General features: G+C 43.7%; 2 protein-coding genes across 2 annotated transcripts in view; both read left to right on the top strand.

Moving 5' to 3' along the window:
* LOC145407017 (uncharacterized) overlaps nt 1-18,772 on the top strand; it is a 253,318-nt gene that overhangs the window by 220,523 nt on the left and 14,023 nt on the right. The window lies entirely within an intron of this gene.
* On the top strand, nt 3,274-10,925 carry LOC145407259 (neuroligin-4, X-linked-like). Its single transcript, XM_080278292.1, has 6 exons — nt 3,274-3,901; nt 4,172-4,327; nt 4,938-5,815; nt 6,600-6,754; nt 7,034-7,143; nt 9,115-10,925. Exons 1-6 carry the CDS (start codon nt 3,274-3,276, stop codon nt 10,317-10,319), a joined length of 3,132 nt encoding a protein of 1,043 aa, XP_080134418.1. The 3' UTR covers nt 10,320-10,925.

Genomic DNA, 18,772 nt, shown 5'->3' with positions numbered 1-18,772 from the left:
CCCATAAAAACTAGCCCAAGTGCCAGCTGACGTTGGGCGGGAAAGAGGGCAACAGCTGACAGGATATTTGGGCCCACTCACACTGCCCGATTAATTGCCCCCCCCCCCCTCCAGGCCCCCGCCTCTCTCTCTCTCTCTCTCTCTCACACACACACACACACACACACACACACACACACACACACACCGGAAATTTAAGCGAACGTATCACAACAGCCACTCATTCAGTACTCATCTAACTTAATAATATAACAACTCAGCATATCAATGAAGTAATGATAAATGCAACGAGTATATTCCATGGTTAAGACTTTAGACAGAGGCAAGTTCGAAACAGTTTATTTTATTTCTTAGGTTACTGTAGAAGGACTTCGCAAAATGGATCAGAAAATACGGATGAGTACATATGTTGTTGTTGTTGAGTAACCATGTCTGCCAGGCCGAGCAGACCATCAACCGCAGGCAAATAACCGCCCCTGCAGGACCGTTCCGTGCAATGAACCAATGTTCCCTTGCGGTAAACAGCGCCTCGCCACAACTTGGTGCAGGGATGAGTTTAGAAGTTTGGTTCCCGGTCGGACCTCGCACTTGCGTCTCCAAGGGGCACAACAGAAGTGTCCACATCACCCCGTTATTTAATTATATGGTTACCACCCACCGTTGTCCAAGGTTTCCTGGGTTACAAGAAACCATTAGACTTGTCATTCAGCGTAGAGCCGCCTGAAGTGGAATGATGCAAGTGACGAGGAAAGATGGGTGAAACAGGATGAGTGGAGGGAAGACAGAAAAAGAATGATAAAGGTGAAGGAAAGGAAGAAACACTACATCAAGTGAGTGTACGATGGTTGCCACCACCTACCACCTATGGACGAGTGAAGTAAATGAATTGGATGACAAATCAAAGAATTTCTTAATAATGAGTGTTTGCAAAATGAAATGAAACGAGAGAGAGAGAGAGAGAGAGAGAGAGAGAGAGAGAGAGAGAGAGAGAGAGAGAGAGAGAGAGAGTTTTCAGGTGAATACTGCCTCTAAAGCTAAAACGACATTGCTAAACAAGGAATACCTTCAGATATTACAAGGACCGTAGGGCCTACAAAAATATGGTAGTGTGCAGGCTTTTGTTTTTAAGGATACAGTATATCGAAACTTGTACCCTAATTACTACCATTTAGGAACTCTTCAGGAGATGAGAGAAGGGAGGAAGAGATCAGTAGGTCGGAAGTAGTGGAAGCGATGAAGAAGATTAAGCTGGGAAAGGCCCCAGGAATTGATGGAGTGTGTGGTGAAATGCTTAGGTTGGGGGTGAGATTGTTGTGGAGTGGATATGGAAGTTGTGTAGATTGGCTTGGGAAGAGGGAAGGGTTCCAGAGGACTGGAAATCAGGTATAATTGTTCCTCTGTACAAAGGAAAAGGGGAGAGAGAAGTATGTGGTAACCATAGGGGTATTTGCCTTCTTAGTGTGACTGGTAAAATATATGGTAGAATACTCATTGATAGGGTTAGGCATATGACAAAGGAGCTAGTTGGAGAAGAACAAGGGGATTTAGGAAGGGGAAAAGGGTGTGTAGATCAGATATTTGTTCTAAGATGTTTAGTGGAGAAGTATCTAGAGAAGGGAAGGAAAGTGTATGCTGCCTTCATGGACTTGGAGAAAGCTTATGACAGAATAGATAGGAATGGTATGTGGAAGGTATTAAGAATGTATGGAGTGGAGGGGAAATTGTTGAGTGCTGTGAAGAGTATGTACGAGGGAGCTAGGGCTACGGTGCGAGTGGATGGTGAGCTGAGTGAGTTCTTTGATCTCAATGTGGGACTGAAACAGGGGTGTGTAATGTCTCCATGGCTGTTTAATATATATATGGATGGGGTTGTAAAGGAGGTACAAGGTAGGGCAGTGGATGTGGGGGTGGCCCTAATGAATGAGGGTGAGATTTGGAAGCTTCCGGTGTTGCTGTTTGCTGATGATACAGTATTGTTGAGTGAAGATGAATGGGAGTTGCAAGGTTTGGTGAATGAATTTGGGACAGTGTGTAGGAGGAGGAAGCTGAAAGTTAATGTAAACAAAAGTAAAGTTATGGTGTTTGAGAGGAATGAAGTCACAGAGTGTGCAGTGAGGTTGGATGGTGAGGATATGGAGAATGTGAGTGCATTCAAGTACTTGGGTAGTGTGATGAGTAAGGATGGAACTTTGGGGGATGAAGTACGTGAAAGGGTACAGCAGGGAAGGAAGGTTGTTGGCACACTGAAAGCAGTGATGAGAAATAGGGAGGTGAGTATGGAAGTTAAGAAGTCACTGCATGATGGTATTGTGATCCCTACCCTGACGTATGGAAGCGCGGCGTGGACCTTGCAAGAGGGGAAAGAGTCAAGAGTGAGAGCAGTGGAAATGAGTTACTTGAGAGGAGCATGTGGATTGACATGGAGGGACAGGTTGACGAATGAAGAAGTGAAGGAACGTTGTGGGGTAGATGTGGATGTGGTTGAAAAGATTAGGAGAAATACACTGAGGTGGTTTGGACATGTGGAGAGGATGGAGAATGAAAGACTGACTAAGAGGGTGTATGTAGGTGAGGTGGAGGGAGGGAGAGGGAGGGGTAGACCGAGGATGAGGTGGAGGGATGGAGTTGAGAGGTATATGAGGGAGGGGGGGGGTGAGTTGGGGGGAGGGGAGTCAAATGGTGGGTGACAGAGTGACTTGGAGGCGTTTTGTCTGCGGCCACCCTTTGCAGGATTAGGGCGTCGGGCTATAGATAGATAGATAGATAGGAACTCTGTATTTTATTTGCACTAACCCCAGATGATCATATTTAGTTCAAAGAAACCTTCGTACAAGATAAACACAATATTAATCACAGTTACCATTACTAAAGTTGCAACAAGGGTTTGTGAGGGAGAGGCAGGATGTCGAAGGCTTGAATGTAACCCTTAGCACCCTGTTCAAGTGTTACCCATCTTAAGTGTCATTCCTTTCCTTGTTTCTGGAGTAGGTACCTCACCTATGTCTTCAGTTAAGTGGAGACTAGGATTGTGATGATGATACTCGTAAATCGTAATAATGATGTACTGATATACTATAACCTCCTTTTGTCTCATTACAGAGTGAGCGTCAAGAGTGACTCTTTAATGTGTGATGTAATGTGAGGGACCGAGTCGATACGCAGCAGCTGTAAGTTGTGGCACGACCCTCATGTTGGTGCGGGCATAAAGTAAGGAGCCTCATCGCGTCTGAGGCCACATGTCATGCTGATAAGCTTTCTGCCCGAATCAGGCTCATGCATCATGGAAGCAGCATAGCAAGATGTGGGAGTGGACACGGCATTTGGCGTGGTACACCCAGTCGCCTCTTGCTGGCTGAGTGGTGCCCCAGCCCTGACACCCGATTATTTCCCTTATCCCAACACCAAGAACCAAGAACGAAGAGCTCTGACTCCCACCACTATGACGAGGGGCGCCCCGGGCCAGGCAGGCGGCCCGGCCCATGCTGGAGCCTGGCGGTAGCGGCGGTAGCGGTGTTGGTGGCGGTGATGGCGGGGCCGGCTGGGGGAGAGAACCGCAGCCCCAGGGTTGTGACCACCAAATATGGTCAGCTAAGGGGCAGTATAAGGTCCCTGGGCAACAAGCAGCTGCGTCCCGTTGAGGTATTCCTGGGAGTGCCCTATGCCACCCCTCCCACCGGCTCCAACCGCTTCAGCCCGACGCGGACGCCCAGCCCGTGGTCTGGTGAGAGGCTGGCGGACCAGTACGGCCCCGTGTGCCCCCAGCACCTGCCGGAGCTGTGGGGGGAGGAGGGGGAAAAGTCCATGCCCCGCTCCCGCCTCCGCCACCTCCGCCGCCTGGCCAACTACCTCACCCAGCAGGCAGAGGACTGCCTTTACCTCAACCTATACGTACCAGCACTAGGTTAGTTTTTACCGCACTGATTTTAACCTTTTCATTATTCTACCACCAGCAGGGTTGTGGTGGTACTCTGTACCCTGGTGGTTAAGCGTGATATCAATTTAGTACGACTGTGGAATATGACTGTTAACAAGACTGAATATTCCAGAATCGCGTGAAACTTTTATTTAAGTCTTACTTATATGCTTTATATCTCTCACACTAAATGAAAATATTTTCACTGTTTTTGGCGGACTTTTAATAATACTTTACTTCTCCCCAAACATCCTGCAGTGGCGGACTCAGCTGGCCACGGAGCACTGCCAGTGGTGGTGTTCATCCACGGGGAGAGCTACGAGTGGGGCGCCTCCAACCCTTACGATGGGTCGGTGCTGGCGGCACACGGGGAGGTCATCGTTATCACTCTTAACTACCGACTCGGACCACTTGGTAAGGTTAAGTTAGGTGTATGGATCTATCCGTCAGGCTATCATCACCATTAACTACCAAACTGGACCACTAGGTAAAGAATCTAGAGTTATCAGGCTTTCATGACTGTTCACTACCGACTACAACCCCTCTGTAAGGTTAGGTTAGATTAGGTTAAGTTAGGTCTATTGCACCTGTTTATCAGGTCATTATCGCTCTTAGTTACCGGCTTTAATCACTCAATTGTTTCTTTTAACTTGATATCAGCATACGCAGAGATTTATCTTTTTATCGTTTGTCTATTATGTCTGTCTATATGGTGACTCTACTAGACCGCTGGCAGCCACATCGATCTGTATTTCCGTCTTCTAATTATCGTATGGGTTGCAGGGCTACGGATCGTATGACTGTTGCAGGGCTGGCGATCATCGTGTGGCTATTGGGCTATTGCAAGATTGAAAATCATTGTGACATTCAGAGTTGATGAGCGATGTATGACTGCTAATCACAGTGTGACTATTGAAGGACTCGTTATTCTGTGCGAGTTTTTAATGATCACTGTGGCTGTTGCTGGGTTGATGATGAATGTGTGAGCACTGTAGGGTTGATCATCACTGTGTAACTGTTTCAGGGTTCCTGAACACAAATGCTGATCCCAGCGGACGAGGGCACGTAATGAACCACGGGCTGATGGATCAAATAGCGGCACTCCACTGGGTCCAGGAGAACATCGGGGCCTTTGGTGGCGACCCTGGCAGTGTAACCTTGGTGGGTCACGGCACCGGCGCCGCCTGTATACACTTCCTGATGACGTCGGCAGCTGTAGTTCCTGGCCTGTTCCAGAGGGCGGTGCTCATGTCTGGCTCAGCACTCAGTCCCTGGGCCACCGTCAACACGCCAACACACTACGCCATTAAGTTCGGCCGGGCCCTCAATTGTACCACAGCCAGCCTTCATCGCCCTGACCTGACCCCCTCCAACCAGGAGCTGGACGAGATGGTTAACTGCCTTAAAGACAAACCTCTGGAGGAGCTGCAAGCCGTTCACATCTCAGCGCCACAGTTCTTGCCCGCCTTTGGTCCCAGCGTGGATGGCATTGTGATCAAGAAGGACTACCGGCGGGAGCTGAGAAAAAGGGCGGCAGAAGACAGCCGAGAATATGACTTAATGTTTGGTGCAGTGCCACTCGAATCATATAACACCTTTACCAACACCGCCATCCAGGCCGGACTCTCTCTGCGGCAGCGTGACCGGATTCTGCGCACCATGGTTCGCAACTCCTACGACTATCACCTCAATGAAGTGTTTATCTCGGCTGTGAACGAGTACACGGACTGGGAGCAGTCTGACCCTGACCCAGCTGCTGTAAGAAATGCCACTATAGCTGCCCTCAGTGATGCTCAGTACGTTGCGCCGCTCATCACCGCAGCCAACAACCTTCGTATGGGACACAGGAACCAATTCTTCTATGTGTTCGACCACGAAATACGAAGCTCTGACGAACCCCTCGTGAGTACCTAGGAATCTGTTGTTTATGTATATGCATAAGATGTCAGACAAATGCCTCTATCATCATCATAATCATCATCATTATCATCATCATCATCATCATCATCTTCACCATCATCATCACCACCACCCTAATTCCCATTATTGTAAGACGTATTATGGATTAAATCGAGTAAGAAGTGTTAGGAAATCTGTCAGCGAAAATGCAGCCATTTGTAGCGAACCCGAAGGCGTAGCTCTGTATGTATGTACAGTACATATGTATGGATATATGTATGTATGTATACTAGGAATGTAAGGTTAACAAAACCTTATGTCTTATTCGATATAGATCAAAATTGGCACATATATTGTATGTGGGTCGTCTGGAAGAGAGTGATTTGATCTTAGTTTAGTGCGATCAGTGGTTATGAGTCAAGGTCAGTGTACAAAATGCGGCATTATCTCAACAATGTTTGATCCAGTTTGGATCAAACTTTGCACATACCTGAAAAAAGCGCGTGAGGATAGGAAGAACTAGTTCGATTTTGCTGCAGATCGACCAAAGGTCATGATCATGGGTCTAGGTCACAGTTTGCAAGCGGCGTCGCTGTTTTCACTAAGCGCCTGATGTACTTTACCTGTACACTTTATTCTAGATACCTCTAGCTGTTTCCTTCCAACCTCCTTACTCTTACGTAGCCTACTACTGTTCATTTTCTCAGCAGGGTAGTCGGAGTGTTTACTTTCTTACTTTGGGCGTTCCACATAGTCAGAGTGTTAAACCATTCACCTGCCCTTGCAGAATATGCACGGCACCGTGCACGGGTCAGAGTTGCCCCTGTTGCTGGGTGCGCCCCTGGTGGCAGAGTTGGGAGTATACACAGGCAACTGGACCCGACAGGACCAGCTCGTCTCTCAGGCCATGCTTACCTTCACCGCTAACTTCGCAAGGACAGGGTTAGTCTCTTCGTTCCACCATGGTGTGTGTTACGTATAATGAGGACTATGAATTCTTTTACTTTCTCAAGTTATTATACTCCTACTGTCACTAGATGCGTATATCTTAATCACATCCCACTCTTTCTTCACCAGGACAGAGGCACTTTTCCTTTCTTGCTTCACGTTGGTGGTGAGAGAGAGAGAGAGAGAGAGAGAGAGAGAGAGAGAGAGAGAGAGAGAGAGAGAGAATGATAATAATCTCAGGTTACTCGTTAACACCTCTTTTCTCTCCACCAGCAATCCTAATATTCGCCCTGATCAAGAATTATCCAAAGACGCTGCCCTCTTCTTCAAGGATCTCAAGTGGGAGAAGTACGAACCGGTCCACCAGAAGTATTTGTCCATCAGTAAGTATTGATTATGCTATTAGGGATGTACACTAGTTCATCAGAATTATTTGTATATCAGTAAGTACTGGTAATTGCATGGAAAGTCCTTTAGAAATATCAACCTGGTATACTAGATGCATTTGTGTATCAGTAAGTATTGGTAACTGCATGGAAAGTCCTTTACGGATATAAACCGCTCCATCAGAATATCTGTCCATGGAAAGTCCTTTAGAAATAGGCCTCTGGACTTGTCCATCAGTAATCAGCCTACTGGTAATCGTATGGAAATCCTTTTAGAGGTATGAACTAGTCCATAGGAAGTAGTCGTCGATTAATTAGTATCAATAAGCGCATGGAAGGCCCTTTAGAAAATAAACCGATTTAATAGAAATATTCAACTGGTCCATCAGTGTATTCGTATTCTTCTATCGGTAAGTGTTAATATGGTCACGGAAAGCCCTTATGAAATCCGAACCACTGCAATAGAAATAAAGAACTGGTTCACCAGAAATACAGACTCAGTTCACTAGAATTACTCTAACTGTACATCAGAAGTATTTGCATTAGTAGTTAGTGGAAATATCGCGGGACGCTTTAAGAAGAATGAATCGATTCACAGAATTACTGAACAGGTCCCTCAGAAATACCTGTACAACAGTGCTTGTTGGTAAATTCATGAAAACCATATACGGTACCGATATTACTCACGAAACTCAACTGGGAGAACCGGTCCACTACAGCTATACTCGTATGCTCATCAGTATTTTGAAAAAAGAATGTTAAATGGGGGAATTACGAACCAGCCCATCGGATATTACGGTTTTTCAGTAAATATTAACTACCCTAGCATTTCAGTCTGGAAGGTGGGTATTAGTGCCGAAGAGGTGACATGTGCAGAAGTGTCAGACGTAGGGGGACTCCTGGACTTTAGGAAACGGATTATGAACTCTATGCCCAAAGTCAGACATATCTAAAGAAAGAAAAAGAAAAGAAAACTCACCGAAAGCCAATGATAACATGTAAGGCAATTAATAACACTGTGTGCAACCACTTACAATCTCGAGTCAAGCCACTGATAATTTCACATAAAGCCACTGATATGCTCAAATAAAGCCACTGACATATAAAGCCACTGATAATCTCGCATGCAGACAATGACAATCTTACGTGAAGCCACTGATGATCACACAAAGCCGCTTATATCTAACGTGTCACTAATAACTCAGTACTACATATAATCTCAAAATTCACGGTTATCTTACGCAACATAAAGCCTCTGATAATCACTAGTAAAGCTACCTATATATTAAGCAAGGACACTGATAATCTTACGCAAAGCCACTGATAATCTTAAGTAAAGCCACGGATATTTTCCATGAGGGTAATGACAATCTCACGTAAAGCCACTTACAATCTCACACATAAAGCTACTAATAATCTCACATAAATCCACTCCACTGATATCTCACGTAGAGCCACTAATCCCACTTTTAAAACCACTGATGACCTCATGGAAAGCCCTTTTTTTCCCCTTAAACTTGATTTGACGATTAATTTGTAGCGATGTTTGTACATAATGGCTTATTCTTTGCATCACTGGCTAATCTGTTCCTTCAGTGTTATTACATTTATAAGCATCATTCCTACTACCCTCAGAAGAATTTCGTTAACTCTTTCGGTTTGATGACGTACATTTTAGCATATTCGCAATCTTCTCACCCGGTGTGTTCCTTAATATACCTATGATTCATTGGGCTGTACTGTAGGCGGCATAGAACCTCTTCCTTAGTGCTCTGTTTCGCACCTTGTACCTTTACATGTTCTGGTATTACAACATATGATTTTGACAGCAATATTGTTTACTTCAATGACATACAAGAGGATGCTGAGATGTAATGCGGAGAGTAAGTCGCTAAGAAAGAGGTGCTACGAAATCTCCAAAGCCACAGACAATACAACTCAGTAATTTTTCTTCACCTCTTCCCACAGGTGTTCAGCCCCAGATGAGGCACCACTACCGCGCCCACCAGCTGGCTCTGTGGACGTGGCTGGTACCTCGCTTGCAGAGGGTGGGTCGCCTCGAGTTTCTCACCCTAAGGGACCCAGAGGCCGAGGGCGAGGACCCGGAGGACTTATTACAGGAGCTGACAGTGATGCACCACCTCTATTCTAACTTTGACGACCCTGATCTGTATTCGGGTGCTGTGCGGCCGCTACAGCACATGGCAGGCCACTACATAATACCCTCTACCACCACCACTACAACCACAACCACAACTTCCACTCCAGCAATTTTTTCAAGGATCTTCACCACGCCGCGAGGCCGGCATCATGGGCTGGCAGGTTCAGAGGATGAAGTGCCAGCGAATGCCACCGCAAGGACTGAAGCCACAAAACCCGAGGACGTAAGTCATGTGGCCTATTCCACCGCTTTGTCAGTGACTATTACCATCGGAGTGTCACTTCTTGTCCTGAATATTCTGATTTTCGCTGGAGTGTACTACCGGCGTGATCGACTGAGGTTTGGGAATAAGCAGGAACAGCAGAGTCAGCAGACAAGCCAGAGCAGCAGTGAGCAGCAGATGATGGGGATCAGCTCAACTTCTGTGCCTCTGGTCGGGTCCACAATGAATCTGGACGTAACTAAGGCACCACTCACAGCAACGTCCTCACTGCAGTTACTTCCTCCTTCTCCAATGACACACACACAAGTTGTCACGCACATATCAGAGTGTCCACCAGCTTTTGCGGACCCACCACTGAGTCATTCCGTATCCATGTCTCCTTTAACTATTCCTAATGGCAATGCAACCATGGTGAGCGATCAGCAAAAGCAACAACAGATGCAACAATCAGGGTACACACAGCAGCATGGACAGCATCAAAGTTACTCTCAGCTACCTGACCTTCAGCATCAAAAATACTATAAGCAAACTCCTCAGTGTTATTACAAGCCGTTAGAAGCATTACATCACCCTACTTTCCATCAGTCTCTTGAGCAGCAACATCAAAGTCAGCAGCAGCCACTGGGGCAGCAGAATCACCAGATGTACCACCAGCACCAGGCCAACACACTGCCTAGGCCGCCACCACCGCCTCGGCTGGTGCCATCTGATTCCCAGCCGCTGTTGCCGGTGCAGGTGCCGGCACCGCCAAAGGGCAAAATACCCCCGTATGAGGAGATGCGGCTATGATGGCAGAGCCCTCTGGTACCGGTAGCGTCGGGTTCAGAGCTGCAGCATCACTCTAGCCACGCTCATATCGTCGATTATTACGGCGGAAGTTTTTACAACGAGCTAGATGCGATCCGCGGTGATGAGCCTACAGGGACGGTGGCGGTGTCGGGGGACAGCGCCCCCGGCAGCTCCTCCACCTGGCCACGCAAGACCCGGGGCCCACGCAGCTGGCCAGAGGGGCAGTCACACCAGTTGGAGGAACAAAGAACTTAGCAATAAATGCCTGACGGGGACCACAAAATGACTGTTGTTGGTTTATATTTGCACAAGGTTGTCAAAGCGGTACTGAGTGCTGACACTACTTTGACAGTATATAGTATTATGCACTGTATGTATTTCCACGAACAGCGTAAAGGAGCAAATGTTTCGTGCATAACGAATATATTTGTAAAGTAATTTATATAATCTTTTAGTGACGTTACTCAAGAGCAGTTAGTAAAAGTACTGTGTGTGACTTAATTACTATGTATGTGACAGATTCTATAGACATTTCTTACCTCTGAAAACATTGCTCCTGCGCTTCTTGTGTCTCTGTGAGAGTGTGCACCTCTAAATGTACCTGAATCATACTGGAAAATATTCTGTGATTATTACTGATGATTTCTTGACATGTTGCAGATCCCAATGATCTCAATAAAATCTTGTTAATTATGAAGTCTTTGGTTAATGGCCCTCAGTTTCATTCAACTACCAACTTCTATCTATCATTCCATCCTTACTTGCCTTATCCGGAGAGCAGGGACTCAAGACTAGGCTAATGAATTCGGACATTTATGGTAAGTGACTAATCACTCAATCCTAATTAGTGTTATGTGAGCAGTAAACACCAGCCAACCCTCGGATGTAAGCTCTTATGAGCCACATTAAACCACTACACTCCCTGGTCTCCATTAGACCGCCACAAGTTCAAACACATTTGTCATTTTCATTTAATCAAGCATGCTGTAAAGTTGTTCTAACCTTTTCAGTATGATGACGAATTTGGCATTTCATTCTTGCTACCTTCAGATGGTTTTATCCAGCTTAAGAAAGACTTTGTGAAGTGAAGGGCTTAGATGCAGAGTCCCACTAACTCCTTTGCTACTAGGGTGCTCTCCAAAGCTTAAAAAAAAAATAGTCCAGAGATTGAAAAAAAAAAAAAAAAAACGACCTTGGAGTGCAAGGGTTAGGTTATCGTCTCATCATCATCCACATTTCAATGAGGTGAATGCGATCCAGAGATGAGGCACCAAAGTTTCGGCGTCATATACTTTCAAGATTCGTTTTGCATTTGAATAAAAGCTGTTCTAGAAGGACAAGTTCTCAAACAAGTTCTGTCCTTCAGTCCGATGATGTATTTCATATTTTATTCCTGATACCACCAAGCGATTTTATTCAGCTTTCGAGAGACTTGGCTTTGAGGAGTTAAATACTGTATAACATTCATTAACACTTCCACCACTTGAAGTCAGTACTAGTACAAGAAAATCGTCTGGTAGGTGGAAAAAATAAATCATGAAAACACATCGTTGTTAAAAGGGTTGGCACGCCACAGTGGGACGTAAAAGGCACAACATACCATACATAATCTACAACTCTCTAATCCTTCCCGGGGACACAGGACAATCACAAGAATATGTTGGCCCAGGTATAAGGCTTTGAAAGATTTGTATTATTTTACGTTTATTTTCCCTTGAGAACTGTTTGTTGTATCAATCACCCAAAACTGTTGTGAGATATAGCATTATGTTGTGCTTCTAGACAAGTTCTTACAAAGGTGTGGCGTGAGCAATGTTTTGACCTGTAGCTCGGGGATATATTTGCATAATGTTATTCTTTATTCACTGAGAAAAAAGGAGGTCACAGTCTCCTCTTTTCAGCTTGAGTTTATACCACAGAAAACTTTTAGGAAACAAGAAACGTATGCCACACACACACACACACACACACACACACACACACACACACACACACACACACACACACACACACACACACATTTTTAAGGGGTAATTAGCCATCCATCCATCCATCATCCAATCTTAGGTTGCTCCATGAGGAGCGTAGGAGCCCGGGGCTAGGCAAGCTAGTCCTGACATTTAAGATGAAAGTGCCAAAAATGAAAATATTTTCGACTGGGTGTGAACGTAAGTGTGAATTTCCCTCCTAACTACGGAGTACCGACAGGGGTAAAGGTACAGTACTCACTTTTCCTCTATTTTGATCTCTACCATCGACCTTCAGTGTCTTCAGGATGTCTAGAAATGAAAGACTTTTGGTCTGGGCAGTTTTGTTGTCTTCTTTGGTGGGGACGAGATCATTTCCACCTTGCAGCGTGTTTCCTGCCTTGACAAGAACGAAAAAGTTGTCAAGTACAATGATCAACAAAGAAAACAAGGAAAATTAAAAGATACAGTGTTCGTGTCAATCCCTCAGGGTTTGCTTCCTCCACTGTGTCAAAAATGAAAACAAAATAGTTGCTGAGTATAATAACCAAACGAGAAAAACTAGAAAGGTGGAAAAAACTTTACATTATTTTCATCCTTTGAGTCGCCGGTTCCCCCTTAAACAAAGGAAAGAAAGAAAGTATGCTGAGTACAAAGATCATCAAACGAAAATTCAGAAACACGGAAAAAAAAAAAGTGGAGTATGGAAAAACGCGACACACACACACACACACACACTGCTATCTTTACAAGCGTGATCCCATGGGTGGTGTGAACAAGGGATCCTATCTAAAGCTCTCCATGACAGCTGTTAATTATTACACATCTACTGTTTTGTTGTTCGTGTTTTTTACTTCACTGTTTACTTTACTATGATTATAAGGTGTTCGTTTCCTGCATAAGTGAAACCAATACACAAGATAAACAAGTTTTTATAAGTAACTAGAATCACACCTCTCTCTTTCAGATGAGAGTGATCAGCCTCACTCATCCTTGAGTGGCATTACATGAGCAATCAAACCCAACCACCCATTGGATATAAACTTTCACCGGCTCAATCCGATTGGAGCACAATAATTACCCACTAAACCACCAGGCGCCAAAATTTGGTTATATTGTTACCACCCAGCGAAGTAAATGGTTTCCTGGTGTACAGGAAACCATTTGGCTTGTCACTAGTGTAGAGTCACCCACAGGCAGAAGGAAGAAGAAAGAATGAAGGAAAGAAAGACAGAAGAGGGAGTGTAAAGTCACCGGTAGGCAGAAGGAAGAGGAAAGAATGAAGGAAAGACAGAAGAGGATGGAAGGAAAGAAGGATGGAGGAGAGGAAAGGGCAGACACCCAAGAGCAGCACTACATCGAGTGAGTGGATGGTGAGCGCTCCCACCTACCACTAATTATATATATATATATATATATATATATATATATATATATATATATATATATATATATATATATATTCAATGAAGAAAACAGGTTATCCAAACAATCTCGTACACAGCTGAAGGTTAGGTTAGGTTAGGTTATAAATACAACACCATGTTTCCAGTGTTCAGTATATATATATAGTCTCTCGTGCCTTAGGAGACTTTATAAATATAGCTGCACGTCTATAGTGTTCAATATATTCTCTCGAGCCTTAGTAAACTACTTATATAGGCTACGACTCCGGGGATGCAGTGTACAGTATAGTATCTCGCAGCTCTGAGGAGTTTGTAAATATGTCGCAAGGCTTAAAGCGTTCAGTATATTTCCTTGTGCCTGACTTCAAGACCTCTTCTCTACTCAGGCCTGAGCAGTTCCCCCCCTTGTAAAGTATGCAACAGAGGGCACTTCCCCCGTCCCCCGACCTCTCCGCACACCCATGAACAAGCATGCCTGTTCGTGTGGGAAGTCAGTTTTAGAATCGGTGTGTTTTTAGGTTCTGCACTGCAAGAAAGTATATGGAATAAATTTTTAAAATGCGCCTTCGGTCTGCTGCTATTAAGGGAAAAAACTGCGTCATCAGACTGAAGTGCTTAAAGTGCTAAAAGTCAAGAGAGGCATATTACGGGACGTCCTGTGGTCCGCGACGAAATTTCGTTGCTTTTACTGACTCTTGTTTCTATATCACATTTTTTAGCTGAATGAAATCTTCTGGCGTTTACTGGATGGGTACTAGAGTTGTCCCGATCATGAAAGGTAGTAGTACAGTTGGGAAATAGCATTTCTAAACCCGTCTATCATCCCTGAGTAAAAATGACAACTTGGCAGTGCCTGTGAGTGGGGATTAGAACAACGAGTTATGGATGGTCTGTTTTGAGTCATCATTATATTTACAGGCAGAAAAACAGATACACGCATGATGCAGTCTTATCAAAACTTTGCTTTAGAATACAATATATGTAACTAAGTGACATCCACCCAAGCGATGGCCCATTTCGCTATGCCCTATGGCTGGGACAGGAAACGCTTATCATTTGCGGACACCGGTAAGGTGATAGCCAACATTTACAATGCTTACGACCTATATATTCCACCAACAGTCCCTGAACGACCAGCAAACCACTAATAATACATTAAAAGAGGCAACACATAGAAATTATGGTTTTATGCCAAGATATCAACATAATCATTATCGCTGACTGCCGGCCGACGATTTTATTTAACGTTCACGGTTCTTTAAATGCCTCGAGACCCAACTCTCAAGCCCACTAATGGACTTCCAAGCCGGCCATTTAAGGAATCAGGATAAAACTGTGAAAGATATCGGAATAAAAATTAAGGTTCTCCTGCGCATCGACCAAGAGTGCCGAGCGTGGTAGTGCCAGAATATTTCCAGTCGAACTTAGCTTTAATTCTTCCATCGCCATGACGACTCTCAGGCTCCGTATTCTAGGTGACAACAGAAGGATTCGTAGTACCTCCTTCTTAGCGATTTGTGTTGCATATTGTATCTGAATATCCTCCCGTACGTGACTTATATCGTTTTCACATACAGGGTTTGCGTCAATAACAAACAAAAGGATAATGAAGTGTACAGTGGAGAACAAATCGCGAAGGATGAAGTGTTGCGAGAAATCTAGAGCCATGTGGAATGCGATCTTATTCTTCATTTTTCGCTACCACCAGCTGATTTTATTCAGTTTATTGGAGACTTCTCGAGGAAAATGTTTTAATGGAGTTTGTTTCTTATTATCTTCACCACCAGACGCCATTTTAAACTACATGAAACTGTTTGGCGAAGGCAAGAGTGAATTTAAAGAACGTCATCAAAAGTGGTAAACGGGATGTGTGCTGAGAAGTGTGTGTTGTATTCCCGCCACCGTGATACGATTTTATTCATGTCAAGAGTTAAACCCTCCCCAGCATAACAAACTGGAAACTACTCGTCCTTCAGTAAACGTTTTGACCAAGAACCAAAAACTGGAAGGTATTTGGTATGCCAGTGACGCCTTCCTTTTTTTCTTTTTCTTTAGTTCAGCCCAAAATTTAGCATTATCTTAGAACTACAGCTTTAACTCTGGAAGCTAGGTTTTCGTACAGTGTGACCCCCTGGCTACCATCTGCACCCAGCTGATGATAAAGTTAACCCTTTATGTCCTGGTGGCGTGGTTTTCGTTTAGTCTAGCATCTACCAGACCATTTTAATTCTGCCTGCGAGAGCCCCCTGGTAGTGATGAGGTTAATGAGGTCTACAGGTATATCCTCTAATTCGATAAGTCTCTGGAAACCTTAACAAAACTGCCTGGAAATAGGGAAAAAATACCTGTGCATCACCAGCTTCAAGGTATTACAGGCAGAAGAAACTACAGGGAACGAGTATACATAGCTACACCAAACTTAAAAATAAAAAACACTTCTAAGGCATTTTCATCACTTATAAACAAACGTGGAAGGGACGTAACCGACAAAGGATTAACATACACTACACAGCCATGCTATATTTAGGAATCCATAATTTTTAGCGGGAAATATGAACCTCACGTGATACCAGCCGAATTTCAGGGTTTCTTTATCTTAGTTTGTTTTTGGAATTCTGCAGCTACCCTGGAAATGATGATGTCGTTTTTCTTCTCACAACCACTATTGTGTATGTAAATAACGCATGACGTGGATGTTGAGAGGTGAATGTTACATATAATACTGAATTTTTCTCTGTTAGTTTCTGCGTGCCATCCGCTGCAAATAAAAATTGAAAGACTGTGCTGCTTCTGCTGATAATGACTGATGATGATTATGACTGATGACTGATGATCATGATGATTGTGATAAAGAAGATGGTGATGATAGTATTAGTATTAGTATTAGTAGTAGTAGTAGTAATAATAATAATAATAATAATAATAATAATAATAATAATAATAAATAATAATAATAATAAATAATAATAATAATAAATAATAATAATAACAACAACAATAATAAGAACAATAATAACAATAACTCATTTTTCACTGATCATTTTCAGAATAATTTCCTCTTATTACTCACATCACCAACATGGGTAGTTTTCACAATGCTCCAATATTTTATTCCACTCCTCGTGTGTACCAGCAGTTACTCTGATTTTAGATACGCAGTCATTCTTCACAAATTAATGAACGCTGGCAGTGTAAAAAATGTAACCCAGTTGATTGCACGTATTTGTCAAGGCTGAAGTTTTATTTATCTTCTCCATCATTTTTATGTGGACACGGTAATATTGTCGTTGTTTTTATGATTTTGCTCCAGTCTGCTGCGGAAAGGAGGCTCTGGCTTTGTATCTGCTGTTTGTAGTTGATTTAGATTCTTTGAACACACACACACACACACACACACACACACACACACACACACACACGGACAAAATGATAGACAAACTCACTCACTCTCTGTCTGTCTGTCTGTCTGTCTCTCTCTATCTCTATCTCTCTCTCTTTTACGTCTTCTTTCTTGCCTCCCGCGTTCACCAGTATGTTAGTTCATCAGGCTGTTCAGTATAACGGTGAACAGTTCTGACGTAGCATAACGTTTCGGGCCGCGTCCTGTGAGCCTTCCTATAGGATCACGCACAATATGGCTCCTGGCAAATATATGAGAGAGAGAGAGAGAGAGAGAGAGAGAGAGAGAGAGAGAGAGAGAGAGAGGGGCTATGCAAATTGCGAGTGTACTTGAATATTAAATGAGGACCTGACAGCAACTTTGAGGAATTTTGTGTTAAGTGAGTGAAATGAAGTGAAGGGAGAGGCTAGAGAAACTGAGTGTAGAAACTTAGCTCTCTGGTGTCCCTGGCCTTCTCTGGGGTGTGTAGTTAATTTTACTGTGCTAGCCAGAGTAAGATTAAACGTCGTAGATGCCTGGCAGAGAAGTAAATCTAGATATACTGAATCTTACTGTTGATAATATCGCCTAATGTTAACTGGAATGTACACACTCGTTCCTTTTCCAAAATGAAGTTCGATATAACTTTCATTCATTTTCTGCTAGGTTCTCTGAGATTAGAAATAAGTAAAGTCGTCTGGTGTTACGAGGCTCATAATACAAATTTCGTAAACAGGTACGAAAGGCTTAACTGGAAGAGAAACAAACTACGCACTGGGTTTTGGTATCACATAACTCATATTAAAATTATGTTGTGCAAGAATTTAGAGGATAAATAAAGCAAAAAATATAAAAATATGCCTGACACATTGGACACTGCCATGCACCACAACACACACTACGGCAATTCACACTTCACACTACCACACATCACATACCCCACACCACACACGCTGCTTCACTTAGTATCACAACGCACACTTGCACAGCACACACTATAACACTTCACGCTACCACACATTACATACACCACACCACACACACTACTAAACTTAGCAGTATCATAACTCACACTGCCACACCACACACTACAACACTTCACACTGCCACATCATACCCTCACCTAACACCGCCACACCACCACACTTCATACTGCTCCGCCTCCCACCACCTTTATGTTTTCTATTCTCTTTATTACTATATAGACAATTTACTTTAGATCAGCAGGGGTCCATTTTAGTGAATAACTTAGTAGCAACCTTCAATAACCTCGTCTTCCTAAATATCTTCCTGCAGCTGAAAGACCATTTAATTCAGGTTACATAATACATCTCGTAGTGACGTTGTTAGACCCAATCTCACCAGCCGATTCTTTTTTCCTCGCTACTGTCAGACGATTTTTATCCAACCCAGAGATGTTTCAAAGTAAAAAAAGAATGCTAAAAGAGGAATGGGACGAGGAGATGGTGCTACTTGAGAGTTTGGAAGCAGTTAAGTACTAGACAGAGGAGAGAAAAATCATGTAAACAAAAAAATCATCCAAACGGGGTCCGACAAAGTTCAGGGAAGGAAAAAACAGAATGAGTAACTTTGGGGTGGAAAAGAAAGAAATTAACGTCAGTGAGAGAGAGAGAGAGAGAGAGAGAGAGAGAGAGAGAGAGAGAGAGAGAATTTTTGCGTAGTGCATCTGTATAGTGAATG

This window comes from Coenobita brevimanus, chromosome 72 (genome assembly GCF_032717465.1).
Source record: "Coenobita brevimanus isolate Jiangsu-jjx chromosome 72, ASM3271746v2, whole genome shotgun sequence".
NCBI classification, from domain to species: Eukaryota; Metazoa; Arthropoda; class Malacostraca; order Decapoda; family Coenobitidae; genus Coenobita; species Coenobita brevimanus.
The sequence above is the reverse complement of the archived record's forward strand: the minus strand, read 5'-3'. Positions and strand labels throughout refer to the sequence as shown.